This window comes from Sorex fumeus, unplaced genomic scaffold (assembly GCF_029834395.1).
Source record: "Sorex fumeus unplaced genomic scaffold, SorFum_2.1 ptg000233l, whole genome shotgun sequence".
Classification (NCBI taxonomy): domain Eukaryota; kingdom Metazoa; phylum Chordata; class Mammalia; order Eulipotyphla; family Soricidae; genus Sorex; species Sorex fumeus.
Window position 1 is genome coordinate 1606108 of NW_026606290.1, and position 26274 is coordinate 1632381.

The following is a 26274-nucleotide window of genomic DNA, read 5'->3' on the forward strand; positions in this document are numbered from 1 at the left end:
TATCCATGTGGTGTGTGTAACTACCTGTGCGGTGTGAGTGTATATGCGTCTGTGGTGTGTGTGATGAGTGCGCGATGTGGTGTTGTGTGTCCATAAGCTCACTCTGCGGCGTGACTAGTCCATGTGATGGATTTAGTCTCCAGAGCGACACCCCGGAGTAGCTTCTGTGGGTGCCCAGTAGCGTCTGTTCGCTGTCCTTGCTGTTCCCCACTGGGCAGCACCGAGAGTGACTGTTGCACAGTAACTGGAAGGGCCGAGAGGTGCTTTCTAGAACCTTTGGTCTCTAGGGTTTATTTACATTGTCTTTAACAGACAGCTTGTTGCGTCCCTGAAAACAGGGTCCTGTACCGCGAACAAAAGTCCTGCCATTCTGCCCGAGGCCACGGGAGGGCATACTGGGCACACCCGTGTAGAGTTGGTGGAAGGTGACCCTTGTCCCCTTCCGAACCCAGCATTGGGGCAGCCCTGGGTGTGGGGAATCGCCCCTTCTGATCTCTGTGAACGGAGAGGAGGAAGAACGGGGTAGGGGTGGGGGGGGGGCGGTTCACCTGTGGGGGGTGGTGTCTTTCCTCCAGAAGCCCCTCCCGGGCTCGGCCCTGCCCTGCTCTGCCCTGCGCCCTGAGGAAGAGCTTCTGGAAGCTTCCAGGCCCTGTCCCAGGCCATGGCCAAGGGCACCTGGCCACAGGGCCCAGATCGTGGCAGCTGAGTCCTTTCTCTTTCTTTCTTTCAGTCGGACATATACTTCACAGCCACCTCAGCGGCCAATGAGGTCTCGTCCGCAGGCAGCTCCAAGGGGACCAGCGCCCACAATTCTCCCCAGACTCCCCCAGGCCGGGATGCTCCCGTGTTTCCTTCTTCCCTGGGGGAAGGTGAGGCCCGGTTCTGACCGGCTTAGCAACATGTCTCCAAGCCCCGTCCAACCTCCCCGGCTTCCTTCTCAGAGTCGCCAGTTAAACCCTCGCAAGCGCACACCTGCCGCTTCCTTAAGCGGCCCTGCAAGCACAGCCGTCCCCACTGGGGGGAATGTGGCGGGAAGGGTGTGACCCCCACAGCCCAGCTCCGGCTGGCTCCCTGCAGCAGTCCCACAGTCCTTAACTGTGTCTATATGGAGCCCTAAGCCACAGGCTCGTTAGAAAAGGGCGGGGGGTTCAACCAGCAACACTGACACCTTGGGGTGTGTAACACCGGTGGCTCACACTTGAATGTGCCGCGCTGGTGTCAATCTGCTAACTCTCCCTTTAGCTACGGAGGTGGAGGACCCCAGCCGGTACGCTCATAAGCAACTTCCCATCCAGCCCTGACGTCGTTGCCTCAATCATTTCCCAGGTGAAACTCAGTCCAGAAATCTGTACAAGATTCCTCTCCGCAACCTCGTGGGCAGGAGCATCGAGCGGCCCCTGAAGTCGCCGTTGGTGACCAAGGTCATCACCCCACCCACCTCCATCGGCCTCGGCATCGCCGCCATTCCCGTCACACATTCCTTATCCCTGTCCCGCATGGAGATCAAGGAAATCGCCAGCAGGACCCGCCGGGAGCTGCTAGGTACCAGCGCCGTGTCTGTCTCGCCGTTTACAAACCCACCACCAGCCGTGTTGCAGGGTGCCCAGCCCCCTCGCCGGGAGTCGGGAAAGGACCAATCACCCACACCCACCCAGGGATCCCCTCTGAGGTGCCCGCCACCAGTGGGTGTGCCCACCCGCAGGAAAGCCACCTGGGCATGTTTCGGAAGAAAGGCAGTTTGTAGGGCCAGAGAAGAGTGCAGAGGGGAAGGCGTTTGCCCTGCATGAAGCCAACCTGGGTTTGATCCTGGGCATCCCATCTGGTCCCCCGAGCACTGCCAGGAGTAGTTCCTCAGTGAAGAGCCAGGGGTAAGCCCTGAGCATCACTGGGTGTGACCCAAAAAGAAAAAGAAAAAAGACAGTTGGTAAAAGTCTGATCTGAGACAGATTTTTGGTGTTGGGGGCCACACCCAGGGACGCTCAGGGCTTACGCCTGGGTCTGCACTCAGGAATTGTTCCTGGAAGTTCTCTGGGTATCATATGGGATGCCAGGGATTGAACCCAGGTTCGCAGCATACAAGGCAAGGCAAGTGCCGTACCTGCCGTACTAGCTCTCTGACCCCTGAGGCAAATTTTTTAAAATTTGTTTTCTGGTTTCGGCGGGGTGAGGTTGTTTCGAAGGAGAGAGCAGTTGGGCCACACAGCAGTGCTCAGGATTGAAATCGGGCCGCGTGCAAGGCAAGCTGTATATTACCTATATACTAGCTATATACTACCCTAAGCTACCTCTCTAGCCCTGAGACAACATTTTTAAAACATAAGTAGCTATACTGATACTTTCTTCTAGAAGTATCAGGAAGGGTTTTCCTCATGCAGGTCTCAGGGCGCATTGCCCAGTTGCAAAGCGGAAGGGCCCACTCCCCCAGAATGTACAAGTCAGGTATCACTTCCTAAAGCCCCCAACACAAGTTGTCCCCCTTCCTCTCAATATGCCAGAGAAACAGGAAGTATCCGATCCCCGTTAAAGCACTCCCATGAAGCTGTTTTAGAATCACAAAAACCAAGTGAAGACAAGCAGAAGTGACATCTTACATCAGCACAAGCTGGTTTGAAAACTCTTTAATGGGAAGCCCTGGCTTGAGACCGCCAGAGTGGTGGATCTGAGTCAGCCCCTGACCCGAAGGAATATTCAAGAACCACTCGTTAAGGGCACTGGGACCTCTGAAGGCGGGGTGGGGAGCCAGAGGGGGACACAAGAGTTTTGAAAGGATGCATGGTGCTGTTTTGTCTTATTGCAGGGGAGGGTGATTGGGCCACATCCAGCAGTACTCAGGGCTTACTCCTGGCTCTGTGCTCAGGGGTCTCCTGGCAGTTCTTGGCATGCCAGGGATCAAACCCGGGTCAGCTGCATGCAAGGCACATGCCCTGCTGCTGTGCAGTTGAACCCTCTGGCCCTGTGCTCTCGGAAACTCACCTGCTACGTTGCAGAATTGCCAGTTCTGGGGATCGGATTGCAGATTTTCTCCTTCTTTGTCAGCATCTTTCAGATCACTATTGTTTTGTCCTTTCCTTTGTCATTCCACCTATTAATTTATCACCAGAAAGAAATCTCCCACCAGCAAGAAAATCCCTTCCTGGGACCAAGGAGATAGTACTGTGGGTAGAGCACTTGCTTGTACAGTGACCCGGGTTGGATCCCCGGGCTTCCATATGATCTCCCAAGAACCACCAGGAGTAATTCCTGAATGCAGAGCCAGTAGCATCGATCTTCCTGGACATCATCGGGATGGCCCCCAAACCAATAATTATAATAAAACCAGGAACTGTGGGGCTGGAGAGATAGTACAGCAGGTGCAACTTGCTTTACATGGAGCTGATCCAGGTTTGATCCTTGGCATCTCATATGGTCCCTGGGCACCACTAGGAGTGATTGCCAAATGCATAGCCAGAAGTGACCCGTCAGCATCGCCAGGTGGGGCCCAAAATTAAAAAAACATAAAGAAAAGATAAAGAAAATCCCTTATTTATAAAACGGATATTTCAGCATCTCTTTTAGTTTGTTTTTGTCTGGGGGCCCCACTGGGTGATGCTCAGGGCTTATTCCTGGTTCTGTGCTGAAGAAACACTCCTGGTGGGGTTCAAGGGCCCATAGGAAGTGCCAGGGATTGAACCCAGGTCCACTGCATGCCAAGCAGGCACCTTAACCAGCTATACTGTCTCTCTGGCCCAGCATCTCTCTTTTTGACTTGTTTTGACTCTTCTCCGAGAATTCACTGCCACATAGACCGAGAATGGGCATGTGGGGATCTGCCTGCCCCCGGCAGCTCTGTGGGCCTGGCCTCTGACCCCCGATCCTCCCCCTACCACCAGGCCTCTCTGAGGAAGGTGGACCCCGACCAGAAGGTGCTCCCAAGGCCAAGTCCAAAGCCCGGAAGCGGTTGGAAGAAAGTCAAGGAGTCCCCAAGCCAGCGACCGTGAGGTCAACGAGCAGTGACAGGTAATGGGGGGCAGCCCAAGTCCCAGTACTGCGCCCCCAGGCCCACTCTGCTGCTGCTGAGCCCTTAGGCTGGCCCTTCTGAGGGTCAGCGTGCAGCTCCAGGCTGACCAGAAGTTTCAGAAAGCGGAAGTGCTCAGAGAGTGGGGGGCAGTAGGTGATCTGGAGGGATACAGAGATGATGACCCCAAGGTATCAGGCGGGATGGGGATTCCACATGAGGGATGCCGTGCACCCCACATCAGGCATGGGGGGGATTACAGGGATCAGGGAAGGCTCCGGAATCACGTCTCCTAAGCCAGCACTTTCCAATGGTTGGTCCAAGGACCAGTGCCAGCCCGTGGGTGGGAAAAGCACAAACCACCAACCCAGACACCGGAAATCTGAGCCTGGCTCAGAGCGTGGGGCCCACAGTCACACTACATTTGATTCCTCCTGTTTCTGCTCGGGCCACCACAGGTGGCGGCTGCCCTCCTGCGTGGGCATCCTGAGAGATAAGGGGAGGGAGATGGCTCTCACGCCCGTAGGGGACCATCAGCAAGTGGGCAGAGCCTGGGGCCGAGAGGTGTTTATCTTGAGGAACAGTCCTCGCACTGTTTGGGGACCACCAGGACTACGTGGGCAGTTTCAAGGGGAGGCATTTGGTGCCAGGGATCGAGCCAGGCCTCACACAGCCTAAGCCGGTGCTGGACCCGATGAGCACTTGGGGAATGGTTCCCCTGATTTCATTGACTATCAAGAGAGTGTCCTGGGGCCTGGGGAGTGGGGGGTGGGGGCAGGGGTTGGAGCCACAGTCCAGCGGGAAGGGTATTTGCCTTGCACATGGCCAACCTGGGTTCCATCCCCATCATCCCATATGGTCCCCGGAGCACCACCAGGAGAAATGGCTGAGTGAAGAAGAGCCAGGAGGAACCCCTGAGCATCGCCGGATGTGGCCCCCAAACAAAATAAAACAAAAAAGCCGAGCTCGAGGGGGTCAGCCTAGCCAGGGCACGGGCAGGAACTCTGGGCACTCTCCAGAGTGGAGAAGCAGGCCTAGGGCTTCAGTGCCCAGATTCCGTGTCGCCCCCTCGCAAACAGGTCTGATGCGTGCTGTTAATCCTCACCGCCACCCGTGAGGTAGGGCTGTCTGGTGCATCTGGGGCATGGGTTGGGGGTGTCCCGAGGTCTCCCCATCTCCTTGGGGCAGGGCAGGCAGTTGTGCGCTCAGAGAAACAAAAACATACCGGAAAGAACCAGCCAGAGTGATTCGGCCTCACTTCATCTTTGGTTTTTCTCTTCCAGGGTCGCTCCAGTCCCCTTGGATAGTCCCCCTGCGGCCGAGGCCCCTCCCGAGGCCCTGGTCCTCGCAACAGGCTCCGAGCAGGAGCAGGGGGGCGGCGGGGTGGGCAGCCCAGGGTGGGGCGGGAGCCCCTTTCAGCTGGCCGCAGCCTCTGAGGAAGACACGATTGACCTGAAGTGAAGAGCTGTTCCCCGCGCCTCGCCCTCCTTCCTGGGGCCTTGCCTCCTGCACGGACGGACGCCGCCGTTTCTCTAATGTGGCTATGGGTCCATCTGTGCTCTGGGCCAGCCCCCGGCAGCACTCAAGGTGCAGGTCGCCCGCCGGTGCCCAGTGCGTCGCTCGCGGCCTCTCTTCCCCGTCCAGGAGCGCCCATCGTCCACCCCCCCATCACCAAGATGGTCGATTTCATTGAGGTTTTAGAGCGAAACTTTGAATAAATCGAAAAAAATGTTCCTTCTTACTGCAACCTTTCTCTTCTCTTTTATATTCTGAGATAGGAGAGTGTTGTTCCTGCATTTTCGTGACTCCAGATGCTTGGCAAAGAAAAGCCGTTGCTTGGGGGCTGGAGCAATAGCACAGCGGGGAGGGCGTGTTTGCCTTGCACGCGGCTGACCTGGGTTCGATTCCCGGCATCCCATAAGGTCCCCCTAGCACCGCCAGGAGTAATTCCTGAGTGCAGAGCCAGGAGGAAGCCCTGAGTATCGCTGGGGGTGACCTAAAAAGAAAAGAAAAGAAAAGCCATTGCTGCTGGGAATTAGCTCTCTCTTGGCTTTGGCCTTCAGCTACCCCTGTACCTGGCAGTCGGCCCCAGCTGCCTTCCATCCCGTGAACTTGGGGGGAGTTATGCTCTTTCCCGTTTCCTTGCAGCACCCCTGTTCTCACTCTGCTGCTTGCCATGCCCTCTCCCTATGGAGGAGGAAAACACACTCAGGAAACAGCTGGACCCCATCCTCACTGAAAGTGTTCAGGGCTGGAGCGATAGCACAACGGGTAGGGCTTTTACCTTGTACGCAGCAGACCTGAGTTCGATTCCCAGCATCCCATATGGTCCCCCGAGCACCGCCGGGAGTAATTCCTGAGTGCAGAGCCAGGACTAACCCCTGTGTATCGCTGGGTGTGACCCAAAAGAAAACAAACAAACACTGTCCTCCTGTTGTTCATTGATTTGCTCGAGCGGGCCCAGTAACGTCTCCATTTTTGAGACTTTGTTGTTACTGTGTTTGGCATATTGAATACGTCACGGGGAGCTTTGCTAGGCTTTGCCGTGCGGGTGGGACACTCTCGGTAGCTTGCCAGGCTCTCCGAGAGGGGCGGAGGAATCAAACACCGCTCAGCAAGGATGACTGCGTGCAAGGCAAATGCCCTACCGCTGTGCTATCGCTCCAGCCCCAAAAAGAGAAAGAAAAAAAAATGTGTTCAGGGTTGGAACTGGAGCCATACTACACAGCAGGGAGGGAATTTGCCTTGCATGCAGCCAACCCAGGTTCTATTCTCAGCATCCCATATGGTCTCATACGGTCCCCCAAGCACCGCCAGGAGTAATTCCTGAGTAAAGAGTCCGGAGTAATCCTGACCATTTCTAGGTGTGACCCAAAAACAAACAAAAACAAAAGTGTTGAGAATGCGGTTGTGCTCGCCTCTTTCCAAACAGGCCGACCAAGACTCAGAGAGGGGCAGTGACTGAGCCTGTGCATCTTTCATCCCTAAGTTTTGCTCTCAGAGTCAGGCCAAGGACCGTGGGCCTAGTCGATCTGGAGGATGCTTTCCATGCTAAATATTTTGGGTTTTTTTTTTCTGCTTTTTGGGTCACACCCGGCGATGCACAGGGGTTATTCCTGGCTCATGCACTCAGGAATTACTCCTGGCGGTGCTCAGGGGACCATTTGGGATGCTGGGAATCGAACCCGGATTGGCTGTGTGCAAGGCAAACACCCTACCCGCTGTGCTATCGCTCCAGCCCCTCCATGCTAAGTATTTTGTAAGCTTAATTAGTATCAAGTCCACATGGCAGAGCCTGGCAAGCTCCCTGTGGCATATTATATGCCAAAAATAGTAACAGTAAGTCTCACAATGGAGACATTACTGGTGCCCACTCAAGCAAATCGATGAACAATGGGAGGACAGTGCTACAGTGCTACAATGCAATCGGCTTCTATCCATCCCTTTCCCGTCATCTGCTTTCCTCCTGGTGTCTCTTGTTTCTCAACCTACAGTAGAAAAAACAAGATTAGAACATTCTTCCAAAGAGCATCAAGGCCACCTGTGATTTGACGTTACAGAGCTGAGAACTGAAAGTGGAAAAGACATAATAAGTTCATCCCTACTATGTAGACTAATGGTGCTTTGCTCTTTGTAACTTTTGTTTTGTTTTGGGGTCACACAAAGTAACTCCTGGGACTGGAGCGATAGCACAGCAGCACAGCGGGTAGGACATTTGCCTTGCATGCAGCCAACCCAGTTTCGATCCCCGGCATCCCAAATGGTCCCCTGAGCACTGCCAGAAGTAATTCCTGAGTGCAGAGCCAGAAGTAACCCCTGTGCAATGCCAGGTATGCGCCAAAAATGCAAATAAATAAATAACTTCTTTGCTCAGGGATTACTCAGGAATCACTCCTGGCAGTGCTCAGGGGACCATCTGGGATGCCAAGGGTTGAACCTGGGTCAGCTGTTTGCAAGACAAGCTCCCTGCCTGCTGTACTATCTCTCCAGCCCTACTTATGTTTCTATTTTAAGGGGGTGAAGCGGAGGCAAGGAGATAACCCAATAGGTGAAGCTCATACTTTGTATTGCAGGAGGCTCAGGTTCAAGCCCTGGCACCACTCACCCCCCGAGCACTGCCAGGAGTGACTCCCCTAAAGCCAGAAATAGCTCCTGAGATTATAGGTCTGGCCCCAAAACCAAAAAAAAAAAAAATGGGTGTCGCCATCCAGCGATGTCTGCGTCCCCTGGTGCATTTGGGATCAATCGTTGTTATCCAGGTGATGGACGGAAGAACAGGTCACAGGCTAATGGCCAACAACTTGATCGAAACCAAACAGGGCTAATGCAGAGAAAGAGAAACTGTGCTCCCCGTGGGGGCGTAGGGACAGAATGGGAAATAATGCAGTTAACAGATCGGGGAAAGTAAAACGCAGAGGAGAAGTTAGGCATAAACACAGAATTGAAAATGCCCTGGGGAACTGGGTATGCTCCGGGAGCACTGTGGCGGGTGTGACAGTGATAAGTACCATAAACTCTCTGCAAGGGAGAAAAGACAACCCACAGTCGAGACTGAGCTGCTTGGAACCTTGGAAGTGCAAATGATTCCCTTACAGATAATGGGGAGACAGCGCCCCCTTTGTTGTTGTCCTTCCCCATCTCTGAAGAGGTGTCTCCAAAGTCCTCTCCCCTGGAGAACCCCCGAGGAATACTCAACAGGGTGGCACCCTCCAGATGGTTCTGGAACAATGCCAGTAGGGGATCCAGAGTAGGGGTGAGAGGCTCTGGCAGCCAAACCTGCTTACAAAGCCCTAGAAGAGCGCATTGTACACACAAGGGGAGAGTGCCCGCTGGCCAGAGGGTGCTGGTTCAGGAGGCTCGGAGGACTCCCAGGAGCATCCTGTCTACAGTGGCTGCTCTGCAGTGGCCTCTCTGCATGGCGACTGGGCAGAGTCACAGTCTTAGCCTGCTCCCTCAGGAGTTTGCCCTTGATGAGCAGGGTCAGTCCCAGCAGACACAAGCCCGTGGGGCAGTCTGCAGGCAGAGGTCACGTGCACTGAGGGATGGTAGAAGTAAGCAGGTCACAAAGCAATGGTATGTGCTGTGATAAGGGTTTATAGCCCCAGTCCCTCGTGCCTGGAAGGCTAGAGGAGCAGTTGCCTAAGTCTTTGAGATGACCATCAGGTGACAGTACTAGGTCAAACGACCGGGAATTCCATCCCTGGCACCCCACAGGGGGACCCAAGCCATCAGGAGTGAGCCCTCTGTGCAGAGCCAGGAGTAAGCCCTAAACACCACTGGGTGTGCCAGCCCACCCCACACAAACACACAAAAAAAATGCTGGGGCCAGAGCGATAGTACAGCAGGGAAGGCCCTTGCCTTGCATGTGGCTAACCTGGGATCTAACCCCTGGCACCCCATATGGCCTCCTGAGTACCACCAAGAGTGATCTCTGTGCATACAGGAGGAGTAAGCACTGAGCACCACTAGGTGCGCCCCCCCCCAAAAAAAAAACCCACAAATAATGAAACCAAAAAATAATTTGCAGGGGACTCTGAGTCAAGTGACTGTAGAATGAAGTTTCAGGGTTCTCTATCAAGTGATGGGAGAGCAGGGAGTTTAGGGCCCAGATCAACACCACCTCACAGCACTGGTCGTCAGGATTAGGATGCCCTTGATGTCGACTCTAAAGCCGTCAGCAATCTTTGGGTGCCCGAGTAGGGGCGGGCATGGCGAGGGAGTGCCCCCTCTCTGTCCAGATGGAGTACGGGGATAAATTAGGCCTCCAAGAGGAAAAGGAAGCAACCGGGACAGGGTTTTGTGTGCGTGTGTGCGTGTGCCTCAGAGACCTGGACCCTACGAAAACGGGATGAGAATGCTATTCGGGTCTCTCAAAGAGGAATCGAAAGAACTATGCTTGGAATATCACAATTCACTCAAATGAGAGAAAGAACCCGGAGTTCCGACATCCGTCGATGCTCAAGAATCAGGGACGTTGTCTCGTTTGCCAAGGTGTCAAAAATCAGATGGGCTGGACACGTAATGAGGTTTACAGACAACCGCTGGACTAGAGCAATTACTGATTGGATTCCACGGGACATCAAAAGATCACGTGGACGCCCACCTACAAGATGGTCTGACTTCTTCGTCAAGACCCTAAATGATCGGTTTGAGGTTCTGCATGTTCCTAGAACGAACAGATACCATTGGGTTACGCTAGCACGCAACCGGGATGAATGGAGACGTTACTGGCACCCGCTCGAGTAAATCGATGAATAACGGGGATTAAGTGATTAAGTGATTAAGTGTGTGGGTTTTGGGTTTGGTTTTCGTTTGGCTTTTGTTTGTTTGTTTTTTGTTTATTTGTTGAGACCTTCTTCCCCGCTACTCTCAATGGGAAGAGCTGGGCCAGACTCCAACTAAAGCTCCAAGACAGCGGTTACCGCGGATCAGGAACACACAAGGTAAACACTGCCAGTTAAATCCTGGACAACCCCCCTTCCACCCCACGTGCTCCGGCCTCTCACGCTCCAATTCCCATTGGCTGGAGCCAGATTAACACTCCGCCGCGGATGTCAATACCATCCCCGCCTTGCACCGTCATTGGCTGGCTCGTCTACGGCCGCGCCCCCGGACCCCGCCTCCGAGATCGCACCCGACTCCGATTGGATGGCGGTGCCCGAGGCCGTTCATTGGACAGCTCTGTCCTAAGGGCGTTTCCTCGCTGGCAGCTTCTTGGCTGACATTGGTCGAGACTGACCGAAGGGTCGGCCTCCGGCCCCGCCCCATTGGCGTCCCCATTGGCGGCGGCTCCGCTTCGATCCCGCCCCTGGAGCGGACCCGAGCCGCCGATTGGCGGATCCTGCTCGGGGGTTGGCGGGGGGCGGGGCGGGAGGCCGGTGGCGGCGCACTCGCGGGGCCGACCCGCGGCGGTTCGGGCGTCAGAGCGGACCGAGCAAGCGTTGGCTGCCGACATGTCGCCGGACGAGCCCGAGGAGGCCCGGCCGCTCCTGGGGCGGCCCGGCGGCAGGTGAGCGGGCGCGGGCAGCGGAGGCGCCGCCCGGCCGGGCCCCGGGCCCCGGGCCCCGCGCCCCGCGCCCCGGCCCGGCGCCGCTCACCCCCCGGCCCTGTCCCCGCAGCGCTCCGGCTCCCCGCGGCCGCCGCGTCTTCCTCGCCGCCTTCGCCGCCGCCCTGGGCCCGCTCAGCTTCGGCTACGCGCTCGGCTACAGCTCCCCGGCCATCCCGAGCCTGCGACGCGCCGCGCCCCCGGCCCCGCGCCTGGACCCGGACGCCGCCTCCTGGTTCGGGGTGAGACCCCCCCTCCTCCTCTTCCTCCTCCTCCTCTTCCTCCTCTTCCTCCTCCTCCTCCTCCTCCTCTTCTTCCTCCTCTTCCTCCTCCTCCTCTTCCTCCTCCCCCCCCACCCGGGACCCCCCACGCGCGCGCCGGGACCCGCAGCCCCGCCGTGGCTCACCCGGACGGCAGGCTCGGGTGGCAGGTGGTGGTGGTGGTGGTGGTGGCGGGGGGGGGGGGGGGGGGCGTCTGGACCTGGAACCTGGCGCCCCCCCTGCTCAGCAGCACCCCCCACCCCCCAGGCCATCGTGACCCTGGGCGCCGCCGCGGGGGGCGTGCTGGGCGGCTGGATGCTGGACCGCGCCGGGCGCAAGCTGAGCCTCCTCCTCTGCACCGTGCCCTTCGCGGTGGGCTTCGCCGTCATCACCGCCGCCCAGGACGTGTGGATGCTCTTCGCCGGCCGCCTCCTCACCGGCCTGGCCTGCGGCATCGCCTCGCTCGTGGCCCCGGTGAGCGTTCGTGTCCGCCCCCCCCCCCCCCAATCACCTGCCTGGCACCGCTGCGACTTAGGGGATAAAAGGAATGTCAGGCTGCAGGAACCCCGCACCTTCCCCACCGCGGTCCTCACCCCACGGGGGTCTCTGCTGAGGTTGCTGCTGCTCCTCCTTCCCTGTAGTCCTTTGCCCCCACGCCCCCCCCCCAGCCCTCCTGCTGCTGTTGCAAATAAGAGAGCACCTCCGAAGGACCCTGCTTTGCAGGCTGCCAACCCAGGTTAGAGCCCCAGCACCCCCAGGAGTGAGCCCTGAGCCAGGTGTGGCCACAAAACCAAACCAAACTAAAGACACAAAAGATGGCATTCTGGGGGCTGGAGTGATAGCACAGCGGGTAGGGCGTTTGCCTTGCACATGGCCAATCCGGGTTCGGTTCCCAGCATCCCACATCCCTGAGCACTGCCAGGAGTAATTCCTGAGTGCAGAGCCAGGAGTAACCCCTGGGCATTGCCAGGTGTGACCCAAAAAGCAAAAAAAAAAAAAAAGGAAGATGGCATTCTGCAGGTGAGCCATGGAAGCCCACAAGGTTTCTGCCCACCCCCAGCAGTGCAGACCCCTGGGTTCTCCCGAGGGTAAAGACCATACCTCTGCAGTGCTCCTGACCTGCACGTCCACACTCCCAGCTCTGCCTCAGTTTCCTCTCCTGTCTGTAGTGGTGACGGTCTCAGCTGGGGTGGCGGTTGTGAGGGAGAGTGAACCCTCCCGTCTCGTGGTTGATGGAAGGAAGTGGTGCCGGCTTCAGGGCGCGGGGTGACTGACTGACGGTCTCCACCCACAGCCTGGCCTGGTAGAAGCAGAGATAAGGGCTCAGTGGGGGCTTCTGGGACAGCACAGTCCCCTCCCACCCATCACATCGGGTTCCTAGACAGCACGAAGCAGCACAACCGGAGTTTTCATCTTTGCTTTTTATTAACTTGGCACAGAAATTGCCTCATTATGGGGCTGGAACGGGTAGGGTGCTTGCTTTGCACGTGGCTGACCTGGGTTCAATCCCTGGCACCCCATATGGTCTTCCAAGCACTGCCAGTAGTGATCCCTGAGCCCAGAGCTGAGAGTAACCCCTGGGCACTGACAGGTATTACCATTACCCCCCCCCCAAAAAAAACCTGTCCTCCCATTGTTATCGATTTGCTCAAGCAGGTACCAGTAACATCTCACAACAAATTGTGAAACTTGTTACTGTTTTTGGCATATCAAATACATCACGGGGAGCTTGCCAGGCTTTGCCGTGCAGGCGAGATACTCTTTGGTAGCTTGCCGGGCTCTCTGAGAGGGGCAGAGAAATCGAACCCTGGTTGGCCGCGTGCACGGCAAACACTCTACCCGTTGTGCTATCGCTCCAGCGCCCCCTCCCCCCCAAAAAAGAAATTGCCGGGCCAGAGCAATAGGACAGAGGATAGTGCACTGACCTTGCACGTGGCCAGCCCAGATTCCATCCATCCCCGGCACCCCATAGGGTCCCCCAAGCACCGCAAGGAGTAACCCCCTGAGCATCGCCAGGTGTGGCCCCAAACAAAAGTTGCCCCCTTAGGCCTGGGCACAGGTGTGAATCACCTGGACTGAGAGCTGCATCCTGGGGGCCCCTTTACCCCTCAGCAGAGGGAGTTCTGCTTTTCACTCCAAGGGTGCCCCTGAAAGTGTGGTCCTGGAGCTAGCAGGCTGGGGTCCCCAGGACCCAGGGTGGCAGAGCCTGCCCATCCCGCCTGACCCTGTTTCCCCAGCGGCACCCAGGGGCCTGGGGTGGATACAGACAGATCCCTGTGCCCCTCGGCGGCAGCCCCCCACATGCTCTGGGGCACTGTCGGCTCTGCAGGCTTGGGTGGGCCTGGGTGTGCGGTTGGTGGGGAGTGGGGGGTGATCTCATGGCTCTGGGGTGGTGGCGGCTCGGTTTGAACCGGGAAGTGCAGCTCAGATCTCTTCCCTGGCGCAGGTCTACATCTCGGAGATCGCCTACCCGGCCGTGCGGGGCCTGCTCGGCTCCTGCGTGCAGCTCATGGTGGTCGTCGGCATCCTCCTGGCCTACCTGGCAGGTCTGCCCTCCCCGTGTCCCCTCAGGCCTCCTGCTTCCGTCCGCGTGACCTTGTAGAGCTGGAGACCTTGGCTTCAGGGAGGTCGGGGCTGGCCTGCGGTCACACTGCAGCGGCCGGGTGCCAGGGCCCAGCCCAGCTGTGGGGGTGTGGTCCCGGGACTTGAATTCCGGTGCTGTCCTCATCTTGGGGGGTTCGGTCCCTAACTCCCTGGACAGCGACAGACCCGGTGCTAGAGGTGAGCAGGGCACATTCCGGACTTGAGCCTAGGAGTTTGGAGGCCCTTTGCATGCACACCCAGAAACATGGGGACTGGCTTTACAGCCCCTGACAAGACCCCAGGGCTGAGGGTCGAGCAGGGAAGCTTCCAGAGCTAGACCCGTTCCTACCAGAACTGTCCGTGGGCGGAGCACATGCTTCGCATGGTTGAGAACTGGGCTTGGTCCCCAGGGCCACAAGGTGTCCCGGGGACCAGCCAGGAGTAGCCCCAAGCACCAGCAGCATGAGCTCAAAAGAGCACAGAAGCAAACTAACCGGGCTGGAGCGATAGCACAGCAGGGAGGGCGTTTGCCTTGCACACGGCCGACCCGGTTCAAGTCACAGCATCCCATATGGTCCCCCGAGCACCACCAGGAGCGATTCCTGAGTGCATGAGCCAGTCCTGAGCATCGCCAGGTGTGACCCAAAAAGGGGAAAAAAAAAAAAAAACGTAAACTAACCTTCCCAGGCCAGCCTCCAGCAGGAGCCACACTTTGTCCCTGGGCAGGTGACACCATGCATGAAGCTCAGGACCAGGAGGGACGGACAGGAGGGTCCCGGGCTGCCCTGCTCAGCTCCGAACGCCCTCCCCCGCAGGCTGGGCCCTGGAGTGGCGCTGGCTGGCCGTGCTGGGCTGCGTACCCCCCGCCTGCATGCTGGTGCTGATGTGCTTCATGCCCGAGACGCCCCGCTTCCTGCTGACCCAGCACAAGCGCCAGGAGGCCGCGGCCGCCCTGCAGTTCCTCTGGGGCACCGAGCAGCTGTGGGAAGAGCCCCCCGTTGAGGCTGAGCGCCAGGTGAATGGGGAACACAGTGAGGCGCCACAGCTCACTCGAGCCCACGAGGCACCAGATGGAATGGGTGGCGGGAAAGGAGGGAATGGCGGGGGACAGCGCTCCCGGTGGGGGCACGTCCACTGCCACGCCTCCCCACCCCTGCCTGCAAAAGGGCCGCGTGGCCCTGCCCGCCAGCGCTGCTGTGGCCTCCTGGAGCTCGGACCGTTTGCCCACGTAACCGTTGGGATGCCCCAGCCAGTCAGGCCGTGGCCAGGGCAGGCGAGGGGCTCCCCTGCGCCGGGGATGGCGGGGACCCCCATGGGTGCCTGTGTGCGGGCCAGGGCCAGGCCTGGGAGGGTGGGGTCGGTGAGGGAAGGCCTCAGCGCCCCGTCCGCCTCCAGGGCTTCCGCCTGGCCCAGCTGAAGCAGCCGGGCGTGTACAAGCCCTTCGCCATTGGCGTGGCCCTCATGGCCTTCCAGCAGCTCTCGGGCATCAACGCCGTCATGTTCTATGCAGAAACCATCTTTGAGGAAGCCAAGTTCAAGGTAGAGTGAGGCCGGGCGTGGCGTGGGCCTGGGGGTGATGGCTGGTCCTGACCCACCTCGCCCCACACCGCCCCACCCGGCCTGCAGGACAGCAGCCTGGCCTCGGTGGTCGTGGGCATCATCCAGGTGCTGTTCACGGCCTTGGCAGCCCTCATCATGGACCGAGCCGGCCGGAAGCTGCTGCTGGCTCTGTCAGGTGAGCCCCTGTCGCCCCACCACCCCCGGTCTTCAGGGGGGCCCTGTTATATAGAGAGTACAGTCCAACCCCACGGCCTTCAGGAGCACTTTGCCTCTCTGGGAAGTTGGGGGGTGGTCATGGTGGGCCCTCATGAGGGTCAGGGGAGACCCTGCTGAGCCGCCGAGCCGTGTGCTGTGGGCCCTGGCCAGGACACCTCTGCTCCTTGCAGCTGCGCAGGGGTGAGGGGGTGCGCGCGCCCTGCCCAGTGCTCTGTGCCCGCAGGCGTGGTGATGGTGTTCAGCACTGGGGCCTTCGGCGCCTACTTCAAGCTCACGCAGGGCGGCCCCAGCAACTCGTCACACGTGGCCCTGCTGGCTCCCATCCACGAGGCATCTGGTGACACCACCATGGGGCTGGCCTGGCTGGCAGTGGGCAGCATGTGCCTCTTCATCGCTGGTGAGTGGGGGCCCCTGGGGACCACCCCAGGCTTTCCCTGCCTGCGGCCCCCCTCCAGCCAGGCTCCCTCTAGCTTCTCCCTTGATGCCCACCCTCCTGCTGTCCCATCCCTGGGGCCCAGGGCACAGAGCCCGCGGCCCCCCTAGCCGTGAGCCCCGCTTGCTCCCCAGGCTTCGCCGTGGGCTGGGGCCCCATCCCCTGGCTCCTCATGTCCGAGATCTTCCCGCTGCACGTCAAGGGGGTGGCCACCGGCGTCTGCGTCCTCACCAACTGGCTCATGGCCTTCCTGGTGACCAAAGAGTTCAGTAACCTCATGGTGAGTGGCCCCAGTTCAAGGGGGGGGAGGGAGGTGGGCGGGGGGCGTGTGTTCCCCACCATTGTCGGGCCCCGGTGGGGGTCAGCTTGCCTGCCTCCCCGCTGGCCCTGGGGATGAGCTCCGCAGTGCCGTGGCCCTTCTCTGCTGTGTGGCTTCGGATCTGGCCACCTGCCCTGCTCCAGCTTCTCGCCTGAGACTGGAGTGCCACCTTCTCAGGGGCGCCTGGCACAGAGTCCGGGGGTCAGTCCTGGAGCAGGGCCGGCGATGTGGTCAGTGCTGGCCCCCCAGACCACTGCACTGTGAACGGGGGGCACCTCCCCTTTATGACCAGCAGTGGGACGCTTGGCAGGACCAGAGGCCGGTGGAGGCAGTTCCTGGGGTGGCAGGGGTCAGTGGGGAGGCCATGGGGGCATGGCCACAGGCAGGAGTAGGGCCTGACCTGGTGGCCTCCTGTCCACTCCACAGCAAGTCCTCCAGCCCTATGGCGCCTTCTGGCTGGCCTCCGCCTTCTGCACCCTCAGTGTCCTCTTCACCCTGTTCTGCGTCCCCGAAACCAAGGGAAGGACTTTGGAGCAAATCACAGCTCACTTTGAGGGCCGGTGACAGCTGCTCTGGAAAGTGGCTGCCCTCCCGGCGGGGCTGGCTTTGGGCTCTGGTGGGACAGAGCCCAGCTGGGACTCCAGGCTGGCCCCCTGCTGGCCCTGAAGCTCCCGGGGAAGAGGGATCCAGGGTGGCCGCCCCTGGGATCCTTGTCCTGGGACTCCTCCTTCCCGCCCAGCCAACGCCACAAGGCGCCAGGCCCGTGACCACCCCCTGCCAAGAGCAGGAAGCGTGTGGGACGGCCTGGCTCAGCCTTCGCGCTGATGCTCTGGGCCCAGTGCAGGCACCGTCTGGCCGCACTGCCGGAGGTTCCGGACACAGCTTCTCCCCCAGGCTGTGTTATCTGGAAGGAACATTGGTTGCCAAATAAACATCTGCCTCCGAGCACAGCCCCAGCCTCTGTGTGTGAGATGTGTGAGCGTGGAGGAAGACACCCCGTGTACTCTCCCCACAAACTCTCTAATGGTACTCAGGCCATCTTTGTGCATCATTGATCATCAAATCTGGGTGATTGGTTGGCTTTGGGGTTTTTTTTTTCCAGGCCTTTCTTTTTCTGGAGCTAGAGAAATTGTCCAGGGTCAGGCCAAAACTGGTTTGATCCCCAGCATGGTGTATGGTCTCCTGAGCACTGCCTGATGTGGCCCCCAAATCAAAATCAATCAAGATTTCTGCTTTAAGGGAGTTGGACATTTTGGGCCAATTACTATTTTTCATCTGTCACTGTCATTGTCCTCCCGTTGTTCATCGATTTGCTCGAGCAGGCCCAGTAACGTCTCTTTTGTGAGATTTGTTGTTACTGTGTTTGGCATATTGAATATGTCATGGTAGCTTGCCAGGCTTTGCCGTGCGGGCGAGATACTCTCAGTAGCTTGCCGGGCTCTCCGAGAGGGGCAGAGGAATTGAACCCGGCTCGGCCGAGCTGGCTGTGCGCAAGGCAAACGCCTCACCTCTGTGCTATCACTCCAGCCCTTATTTTTCATCTGACACTGTCACTGACACTGTCCCCCCGTTGTTCATCGATTTGCTCGAGCGGGCCCAGTAACGTCTCCATTGGAGACTTTGTTGTTACTGTGTTTGGCATATCGAATACGTCACGGGGAGCTTGCCATGCTCTGCCATGAGGGCGAGATACTGTTGGTAGCTTGCCAGGCTCTCTGAGAGGGGCAGAGGAATCGAACTCGGGTCGGCTGCGTGCAAGGCAAACGCCCTACCGCTGTGCTATCGCTCTAGCCCATTTTTCATCTAATATAGTTAATACATGTTTACTATAGAATAAAGCCCAGATTCATTTAAAATAGAATTTTTTTTGCTTTTTGGGCCACATCCATTGATGCTCATGGATTATTCCTGGCTCTGTGTTCAAGGCTTACTCTTGGCTCTGCATCCAGGGACCATATGCAATGCCAGGGATCAAACCCAGGTCTGCTACGTGCAAGTCAAACACCTTCCCTGCTCTGGCCCCTAAAATAATTATTTTTCATGGTAGTCAACCAGCTGCTGGGCACAGGCCCAAACACACTATAGACATCAGTCCCAGTATTTGGAGAAGCAATAAAGTGGTCACAGTTGTATCTTTTTTTGGCATGGGGCACACCTGGTGATGCTCAGGGGTTACTCCTGGCAGTGCTCAGGCAGCCATATGGGATGCTCACAATCAGACACCTTCCGGCTGCACTCTCTCCAGCCCCAGTCACCACTGTGTCTTGTAACCTCCTTACAAGTTAGTTCTGTCGGGTCGGAGACACGGCACTGAATGCTCTCTTGCACGTGGCCGACCCAGGTGTGATCTTTGGCACCACCTGGTCCCTTGAACACCATCCCGGAAGATCTGTCTCACAATCCCCCGTGTCCTCGCCTGGCTACACACAAGCAGATGCCTCCTGCCCAGTTCTCACTGGTGTCCCCCAACCTGGCCCCACACTGCACAACTCCCAGCGTGTCCCCCTGCCCGTGGTGACATCTTCTACGTCTTAGACTGGCGATGGGGGACAGGTGTCCGACAGAGGCCCCAAATCCCACGCAGAACAGCTTTTAGATCAGGCAAAATCCCAAATCTAATCTGGATGGAGGGGACAGCCAGGGGAGGGACAGGCTAGAGGCCACCCAGTCAGCAGCTCGCGGCCTTTCTCCTCTCCACTGTGCTGGCTGCAGGGAGCCCCTTCAGGCCCGGGGCTCTCCCTCCTGTGACCTCACCGACTGCCTGTCAGTAACCGCGGAGCAGACAGGGCTGGTGCAGCTGCGTCTCTCCTTGTGTTACCAGCTTCACTTCCGGCCCAGAGGCTGGGACTGGGCCTGTGGGCATTTCCGGTGGTCACGTTCCCCTGAGTGTCTTGTCCTTGACTGCGTCAAGTGACCTCCTTTCTCCCTGGGAAGCGTCCCTCATTCTGACCTCTGCTTTGGTGCCTGTACTGCCACTCCAGCTTTCTCTGGATGTTCCTTCTCTATTTTTAATTTTTACTTTATTTTTTTGGCTTTTTGGGTCACACCTGGTGAGGCACAGGGGACCATATGAGATGCTGGGAATCGAACCCGGGTCGGCCGTGTGCAAGGCAAACGCCCTACCCGCTGTGCTATTGCTCCAGCCCCTGGATGTTCCTTCTCTTTTAACTTAACGTTTTCCCTTCATCGAGGGGCCCTAGGTTACAGCAGTATTAAAGTCACTATTCCATACTTACAGAACCTCCACCCCATCCACCAGTGTGTCCAGTTCCCTCTACCACTGCGCCACGACCCCGGCCCCACCCCAGCCTCCTACACTCCTGATTCTATTGATCATGTCCCCAGGTTTGTTCCCATCAGGGTGAACAACATTTATCAATCCACCTCCCTGTTCCTCTCCTGCAGTGCCCTGGTGTTTCTTTTTTTTCTTTTTGCTTTTTGGGTCAACCCAGCGATGCTCAGGGGTTATTCCTGACTCTGCACTCAGGACTTATTCCTGGCGGTGCTTGGGGGGACCACATGGGATGCTGGGGATGGAACCTGGGTCAGCTGTATGCAAGGCGAACACCCTACCCGCTGTGCTGTTGCTCCAGCCCCTCTCAGTGTTTCTTTTGGATGGAATTCACCCCTTTTAGTGTCTCTTCTACCTAGTTTTACCTTTAAAAGATCAACTTTATTTTGGCATTATTTACCTGCAGGAGCGATAGCACAGCGGGTAGGGCGTTCGCCTTACAAGCGGCCAACATGGCCGACCCGAGTTCGATTCCTCCGCCCCTCTCGGAGAGCCCGGCAAGCTACCGAGAGTATTCGATATGCCAGACACAGTAACAACAAAGTCTCCAATGGAGACGTTACTGGGCCCGCTCGAGCAAATCGACGATCAACGGGAGGGCCTTTACCTTTACCTTACCTGCAGGAAACTGCGTCAGCTCCACAACCCGGAGACAGGACGTGGCATCACTCCAGTGGCCTGCTATGCCCCTGGCAGCCCCTCTCCCCACTCTATGGCCCTAGTCACCAGTGTAAGGTCACTTATCTCCACAGTCACCACAGCGTTGGGGGTTCCATCCCCATGGTGACTGCGGTGTTGGGGGTACTGTCCCCACAGTCACTGCAGCATCGGGGATCCCGTCACCACAATCACTGCAGCGTTAGGGGCTCCGTTCCCATTGTGGCACCTTTTCTGAGTTCTCGTTTCCTTGTGAAACTTCTTCCACTTAGCCGAGTGGTTTCAGTCACAATCACCCAGTGCATCTGGCGACATTTGCTTGTCTCGACGTTGGGGTTAGTTCTATTTTCGCTATTATGGAGAAAGCCGCTTGTTTGGCTACGGTGTTGTTGTTTTGGCTCTGCTCAAAGCTCAGTGGAGGTACTCGGGGGAGCATGAGGTGCGGGCACCTGGGCCCCCCCCACCACACACGTGTTCTAGAAAAAGCACAGAAACAACCGTGTAGAGAAGAAGGGCTTTCCTGGCAATGAAACAGCTGATGCTGGGAAGTATGTCCACCAGCATGGGCTGGAGAATTATTTCAAACAACTTCAAAGAAAGCAGAAGCTGGCTGGAGCGATAGCACAGCAGGTAGAGTGTTTGCCTCGCACATGGCCGACCCAGGTTCAGTCCCCAGCATCCCATATGGTCCCCCGAGCACCGCCAGGAGCAATACCTGAGTGCAGAGCCAGGAGTAACCCCTGTGCATCGCTGGGTGTGACCCAAAAAGAAAAAAAAAAAGAAAGAAAGCAGAAGACCTGTTTTTTTTCTCAGCAGAGATAGAGCGGCATAACGGCTTACATTTATCTAGTCTAGTGGTTTTTCCAGGAAACTTATACATATTCATGAAGGAGACCGGTGAGCATGCACAACTGAGGAACATACAAAGAACATACATCACATGTACAGAAAATAGCAATATCATCGGGAGTAGCACTGTCCTCTACTCCCGTTGTTCATCGATTTTTGCTCAAGCGGGCACCAGTAATGTCTCCATTGTGACACTTGTTACTGTTTTTTGGCATATCGAATATGCCACGGGGAGCTTGCCAGGCTCTGCCGTGCGGGCGGGATACTCTTAGTAGCTTGCCAGGCTTTCTGAAAGGGGCAGAGGACTCGAACCCAGGTTGACCATGTGCAAGGCAAACACCCTACCTGCTGTGCTATGTTTTTTAATTCAATTTACTGGGGGGGAGGGACACACCCAGTTCTGCTCAGGGGCTAGTCTGGCTCTGTGTTCAGAGGTCACTCCTGGTGGTGGTATACTTGGGGATCATCTGTAGTGACAGGGATCAAACTGAGGTCAGTCAGGTGCAAGTACCCCACCCACTGTCCTATCCCTCCAGTCCTCAGTACTGTTTCGAGTACTGTTATGAAGAGCAAGGAGGCTCCGGTCCAAAGTCCTTCCTACTGTGTGTCTCCACTGACCGGTACTGTCCAGCCAGGCCCTGAGCTCTTTATCAGCTCAGTGATCTTAAAATTCTTTGACCCAATCAGAGCCAGTAGAATGCTACAGGGCAGCTTCTCCCAGGGAAGTCACACCCTACCAGCCTCGGGCCAACTACAAGCCTCAGACCCATCTGTTTCAGCTTTCTCTAACTCCAGAGAGTCCTAAATTTTCTCAGGGAAGGCCGTGGGGGCACGGCTTTGTGGGAACTGTTAGAGCCCAGAAACATGTCACATGCTCCTTTGTTCTCTCAACCTGCATGACTGTGTGTCACAAAGTGTGTGTGTGTGTGTGTGTGTGTGTGTGTGTGTGTGTGTGTGTGTCCCTGTTGCGACACACACACTGGCTCATTCCAAGAAGACATGGGTCCCATGGGTCAGGACTCGACATCACTGCGCTGATGGCGTCTGTTCCGCAGTCTGCAAATACAGAGGTGATAGCAACCCCGAGGCAAAGGAGAGGACGGAGTCAGGAGGCCCAGAGGCTACCCCGAGCAGTGTCCCGCACGAAGATCCGAGGCTGGGATCTGGGAGATGGAAGGGCTGGTTTGCCTGGACCCAGAGGGCTCTGCCCTGGCCGTGTCAGAGGGGCCGTGTCCCTGCCGTTTCAGACCTGTGCTCAGCAAGCTGGCAGGCCTGGGCACACAGTAGGCGCCTAATGCATGAGCTTCTGCAGCCACGTCTGACTCAACGCATCAAGTCTCAGTGGGGCCTGAACAAGCGGCTGAAGCAGTCTCTCCAACCCCTCAGTTTAAGCCCAGTCTTCACACTAGACACAAAATTTCCAGCAGAGGCTCTTCCCAGCTCCTACTGGATCATCCCTGGCTTCTGCAGGGCGAGGGCTGGTGACAGAAAAGGCCGGGGCTGCTTCCGCGCCTGGGCTACGTGGGGAACTGCTCAGCGTGTGGGTAAAGAACATACTGGAGCTGGGGGCCGGAGCGATAGCACAGCGGGTAGGACGTTTGCCTTGCACGCGGCCGACCCGGGTTCGATTCCCAGCATCCCAGATGGTCCCCTGAGCACCGCCAGGAGTTAATTCCTGAGTGCAGAGCCAGGAGTAACCCCTGAGCATGGCCGGGTGTGACCCGAAAAGAAATAAAAAAAAGAACATACTGGAGCTTCAGCTCCAATTCACGTAGACACAGGAAAGCGCATACTGGAAGCACAGGCCTGCCTGGCAGATGTGAGGCCTTGGGCTTGATCCCCAGACGGTCACTGTCCTCCCGTTGTTCATCGATTTGCTCGAGTGGGTCCAGTAATGTCTCCATTGTGAGACATGTTGTTACTGTGTTTGGCATATCGAATATGTTTCACGGGGAGCTTGCCAGGCTTTGCCATACGGGCGAGATACTCTGGGTAGCCTGCTGGGCTCTCCGAGAGGGGAGGAAGAATCGAACTCGGGTCGGTGGTGTTGGCTGCGTGCAAGGCAAACACCCTACCCGTTGTGCTATCGCTCCAGCCCCAGCACCAAGAAAATAAAATTAAATAGAAAAATAGTGGGATAGGGACTACTGCCTTGACAGTGAGAGATCTTGGTGGCAACGCTGCTCCTAGCACTCAGGAGGGCCCAACACAGGCGCTCAACCCACCAGGTGGCGCTGCTGGTCGGAGCTGGGGCGCTGCCTGCAAGGCGGGTTTGAGCGGAAGGGATGCCTCCTGCAGGGACGTTTTGATGGCATCATGCAGTTTCTTTTCAGCCGACCCCGTTCCCTCGGTGCTCCCATTCATACCGCCTGCCACCACCAGCGTACAGGCTCCCCGGTCCCTCCTACTCCCTGGAAAGCTTGTCACAGGCGCAGGCGCGCTTGGGGGGACTAAGAACCAGCAGCCCCTGGGACTATCCCACACCTGTGCAGGTGTGATTCAGGACCGCAGGGCCCAGGATGCTGCGGCGCCGAAGACGGAACAGGAGAGCAGTGGACGCAAGCCACGTCCCCACGCAGGCACCCTGGCCTCCCCGCCCCCCAGGACAACTGTCCAGAGCCCTGGCTTCCGCCAACCCGAGTCGGAGTGACCACAAAGCCGCCAATGCACAGTGGCAAGGAGACAGGCTTGGGGAGGAAGCCCGAGCATCCCCACGGCCCACCCCGCCTCCAAGTAGCCACCACGGGCTCGGCACATCTTGGACCAAGAAAGAGCACGGTCCGGTACGGAAGGAGCAACCAAGCAAGGCGCGAGGCCGGCTTCTGGGAGCTGAGAACGGCCGGGAACGGCCAGAAGCGGCCAGCGCGGGTCAGGCTTTCCGAGACCCTCAGGGAGGAATGCAGGGGGCTGGAGCGATAGCACCTCGGGGAGGGCGTTTGCCTTGCACGTGGCAACCCGGGTGCAATCCCAGGCATCCCATTTGGTCCCCCAAGCACCGCCAGGAGGAATTCCTGAGTGCAAAGCCAGGTGTAACCCCTGAGCATCGCTGGGTGTGACCCAAAAAGCAAATAAATAAATTAAAAAAAAAGTTTCTCTGGACTTCTAAAAATAAAAAAGGAATGCAACCCAGCAGATGCTTCTACCCCAACGAGATCCGAGGGTTTTTTTTTTAATTTTTCCACCGGTGGTGCTGAGAAGCCAGTCCTTGGCTTTGGGGCTCCGGGATGCGACCCACGGTCACGGCCACGGCCACAGCTGGCCAGCAAACGAACCGAAGAGCGAGGAGCGCCCGGCCGCGCGCAGGAGCGCTCTGCGCCTGCGCCGGAACCTCCGCTCCCAGGATTCCGCGCGGCCCAGCCGCTTCCGGCCCGCGAAGTCCGGGGCGAGAGGGGGGCGGGCCACGAAGCGCGGCGGGAAGTGAGTCCTGGAACCACCTCCCCCCCACGACGAGGGAGTCTGTCTGGAAGGCACCGTGCCCGGCGCCGGCACCGGGGAAGAGCCGGTCCTGGAGGCTCCCGGGAAGCGGAGTCGGCGGCGCGGTGTGGCGCGCCTGTGCGCATGACCGGAAGTGCCGCCGCGGGCGCCCGTCTGCCCCCCCCCCGCCCGGGGCCGCCACGTGACCGGCGTGGGGCTGCGCCCCCGGGAGGGCGCGGGACGATCCGGGAGCCGGGGATCCGCTCTTTCTGCACAAGGAGCCCCGGGGTCGGGGCAGAGCGGCACCGCGCGCGGGTGGCACAGGCTAAGGCGGTTTCCTTACCCGCAGCTGACCCCATCTAGAGTCCAGGGGGTCCCCGGGAAGACGCTGTGTGCGCCCCCTCCCTCCCCAGCACTGATCCGGGGAGGCCCCGATCCCCGCCAGGAGTGACCCCCCCCTCGCATAATCCACACACACACCCAGTCCTTGTCCGTTGCCCTTCTCAGTTTGGTGATCGACCTGTCTCCCGAGATCAGCTGGCCTGGTTTAGCCGTGATGACTTTTTTGTTGTTGTTCCATAGGATCCTCAAATACAAACCTTGTGTCTCTTCTCCGCCCTTGCAGTTTTTGGATTGTGGGAGGCAGCAACTGCTGGGGGCTCTGCTTAGGCGCGCTCCAGGATGACCTGACCCCTTCCGGTCTGCCACGCGTGGGTCCAAGATTAATTGCGGTTTTTGATCTTCTTAAGATTTATGGGTCTCTGAAGTTAAGGCCAATAAATGGACTTATAAAGCTGAGCCAGAGGTGGCCCCACATACTAACTTTTGGCTAATTTTTTGGTAAGTTTGGTCCCAAGTTGTTGGGACCTGGCCAAAGGCACAGCAGCAATTTTAGGATATGAGGATGTACTGAAGGCACCATTAGGTGGATGCACTGGCCCTACAGATACAGGTTGGCCTGCTGGCGGCACCATACCCCATAGCGGAGCCTTTTAACCTGAGCCCACAGCCCCGAGATGGAGCTTCAGAAACGGAATGTGGTGTTGGTGGCTCAGCAGCTATGTTCTGAAAATGGGCTTCCTCAGTCTCTGAGAGGCTTCAGGTCTAAAAGGGTTATCACTGCCTATTCTTCCAAAGCAAACTGTTGTTTCGCGCTAGTCCTGGCAGTTTTTTTTTTGGCCACACCCGGCATTGCACAGCGGTTACTTACGCACTCAGGAATTACTCCTGGTGGTGCTCGGGGGACCATATGGGATGCTGGGAATCGAACCTGGGTCAGCTGCATGCCAGTGCAAACGCCCTTCTCGCTGTGCTATCACTCCAGACCCTAGTCCTCCAGTTCTCATGCTACTCCAACCCAGTGTAACAGGCGGTGCACGAGTTTTTGCAAAAGCAAGGTGGGTGCTGTAGCCCCTATACTATCCCTTATTATACCCTGATGAGCAGCAGATCAGATCATTCAAAACTACCCCAGAGAATTGTGGGCCCACCAAGTAGCTTATAATGCCACAGTGCTTGGCAGGGGCTGGAGAGTCTGAAGGGATTGCCTCTGCAGGGAGGTCAGGGCCCTTTGCAGTTAGGGAATCAAGCTTAAAGGTGCTCCTGGCGCTTGGTGGGGTCATGCTGACCTAAGCTTGAATACTGATGTGGGT

General features: G+C 57.8%; 2 protein-coding genes across 3 annotated transcripts in view; both read left to right on the forward strand.

Moving 5' to 3' along the window:
* Positions 1-5455, forward strand: part of GARNL3 (GTPase activating Rap/RanGAP domain like 3) — a 150800-nt gene extending 145345 nt beyond the window's left edge. Inside the window, 4 exon segments of the mRNA XM_056108856.1 lie at positions 731-869; positions 1327-1542; positions 3870-3996; positions 5278-5455. Coding sequence (XP_055964831.1) covers positions 731-869; positions 1327-1542; positions 3870-3996; positions 5278-5455 — 660 coding nt within the window.
* Positions 5456-10881: 5426 nt separating this feature from the next.
* Positions 10882-17337, forward strand: SLC2A8 (solute carrier family 2 member 8). Of its 2 annotated transcripts, XM_056108919.1 has the most exons (10): positions 10896-11003; positions 11113-11281; positions 11567-11773; positions 13746-13845; positions 14698-14897; positions 15278-15421; positions 15509-15617; positions 15882-16055; positions 16226-16371; positions 16837-17326. In XM_056108919.1, the coding sequence occupies exons 1-10, from the start codon at positions 10948-10950 to the stop codon at positions 16972-16974; spliced, it is 1443 nt and encodes a 480-aa protein (XP_055964894.1). In that variant the 5' UTR covers positions 10896-10947; the 3' UTR covers positions 16975-17326. The 2 variants fall into 2 exon arrangements, with proteins under 2 accessions (XP_055964895.1, XP_055964894.1); XM_056108920.1 differs by lacking the exon at positions 16226-16371 and having other exon boundaries at positions 10882-11003; positions 15882-16059; positions 16841-17337.
* The last annotated feature ends 8937 nt before the right edge of the window (positions 17338-26274 follow it).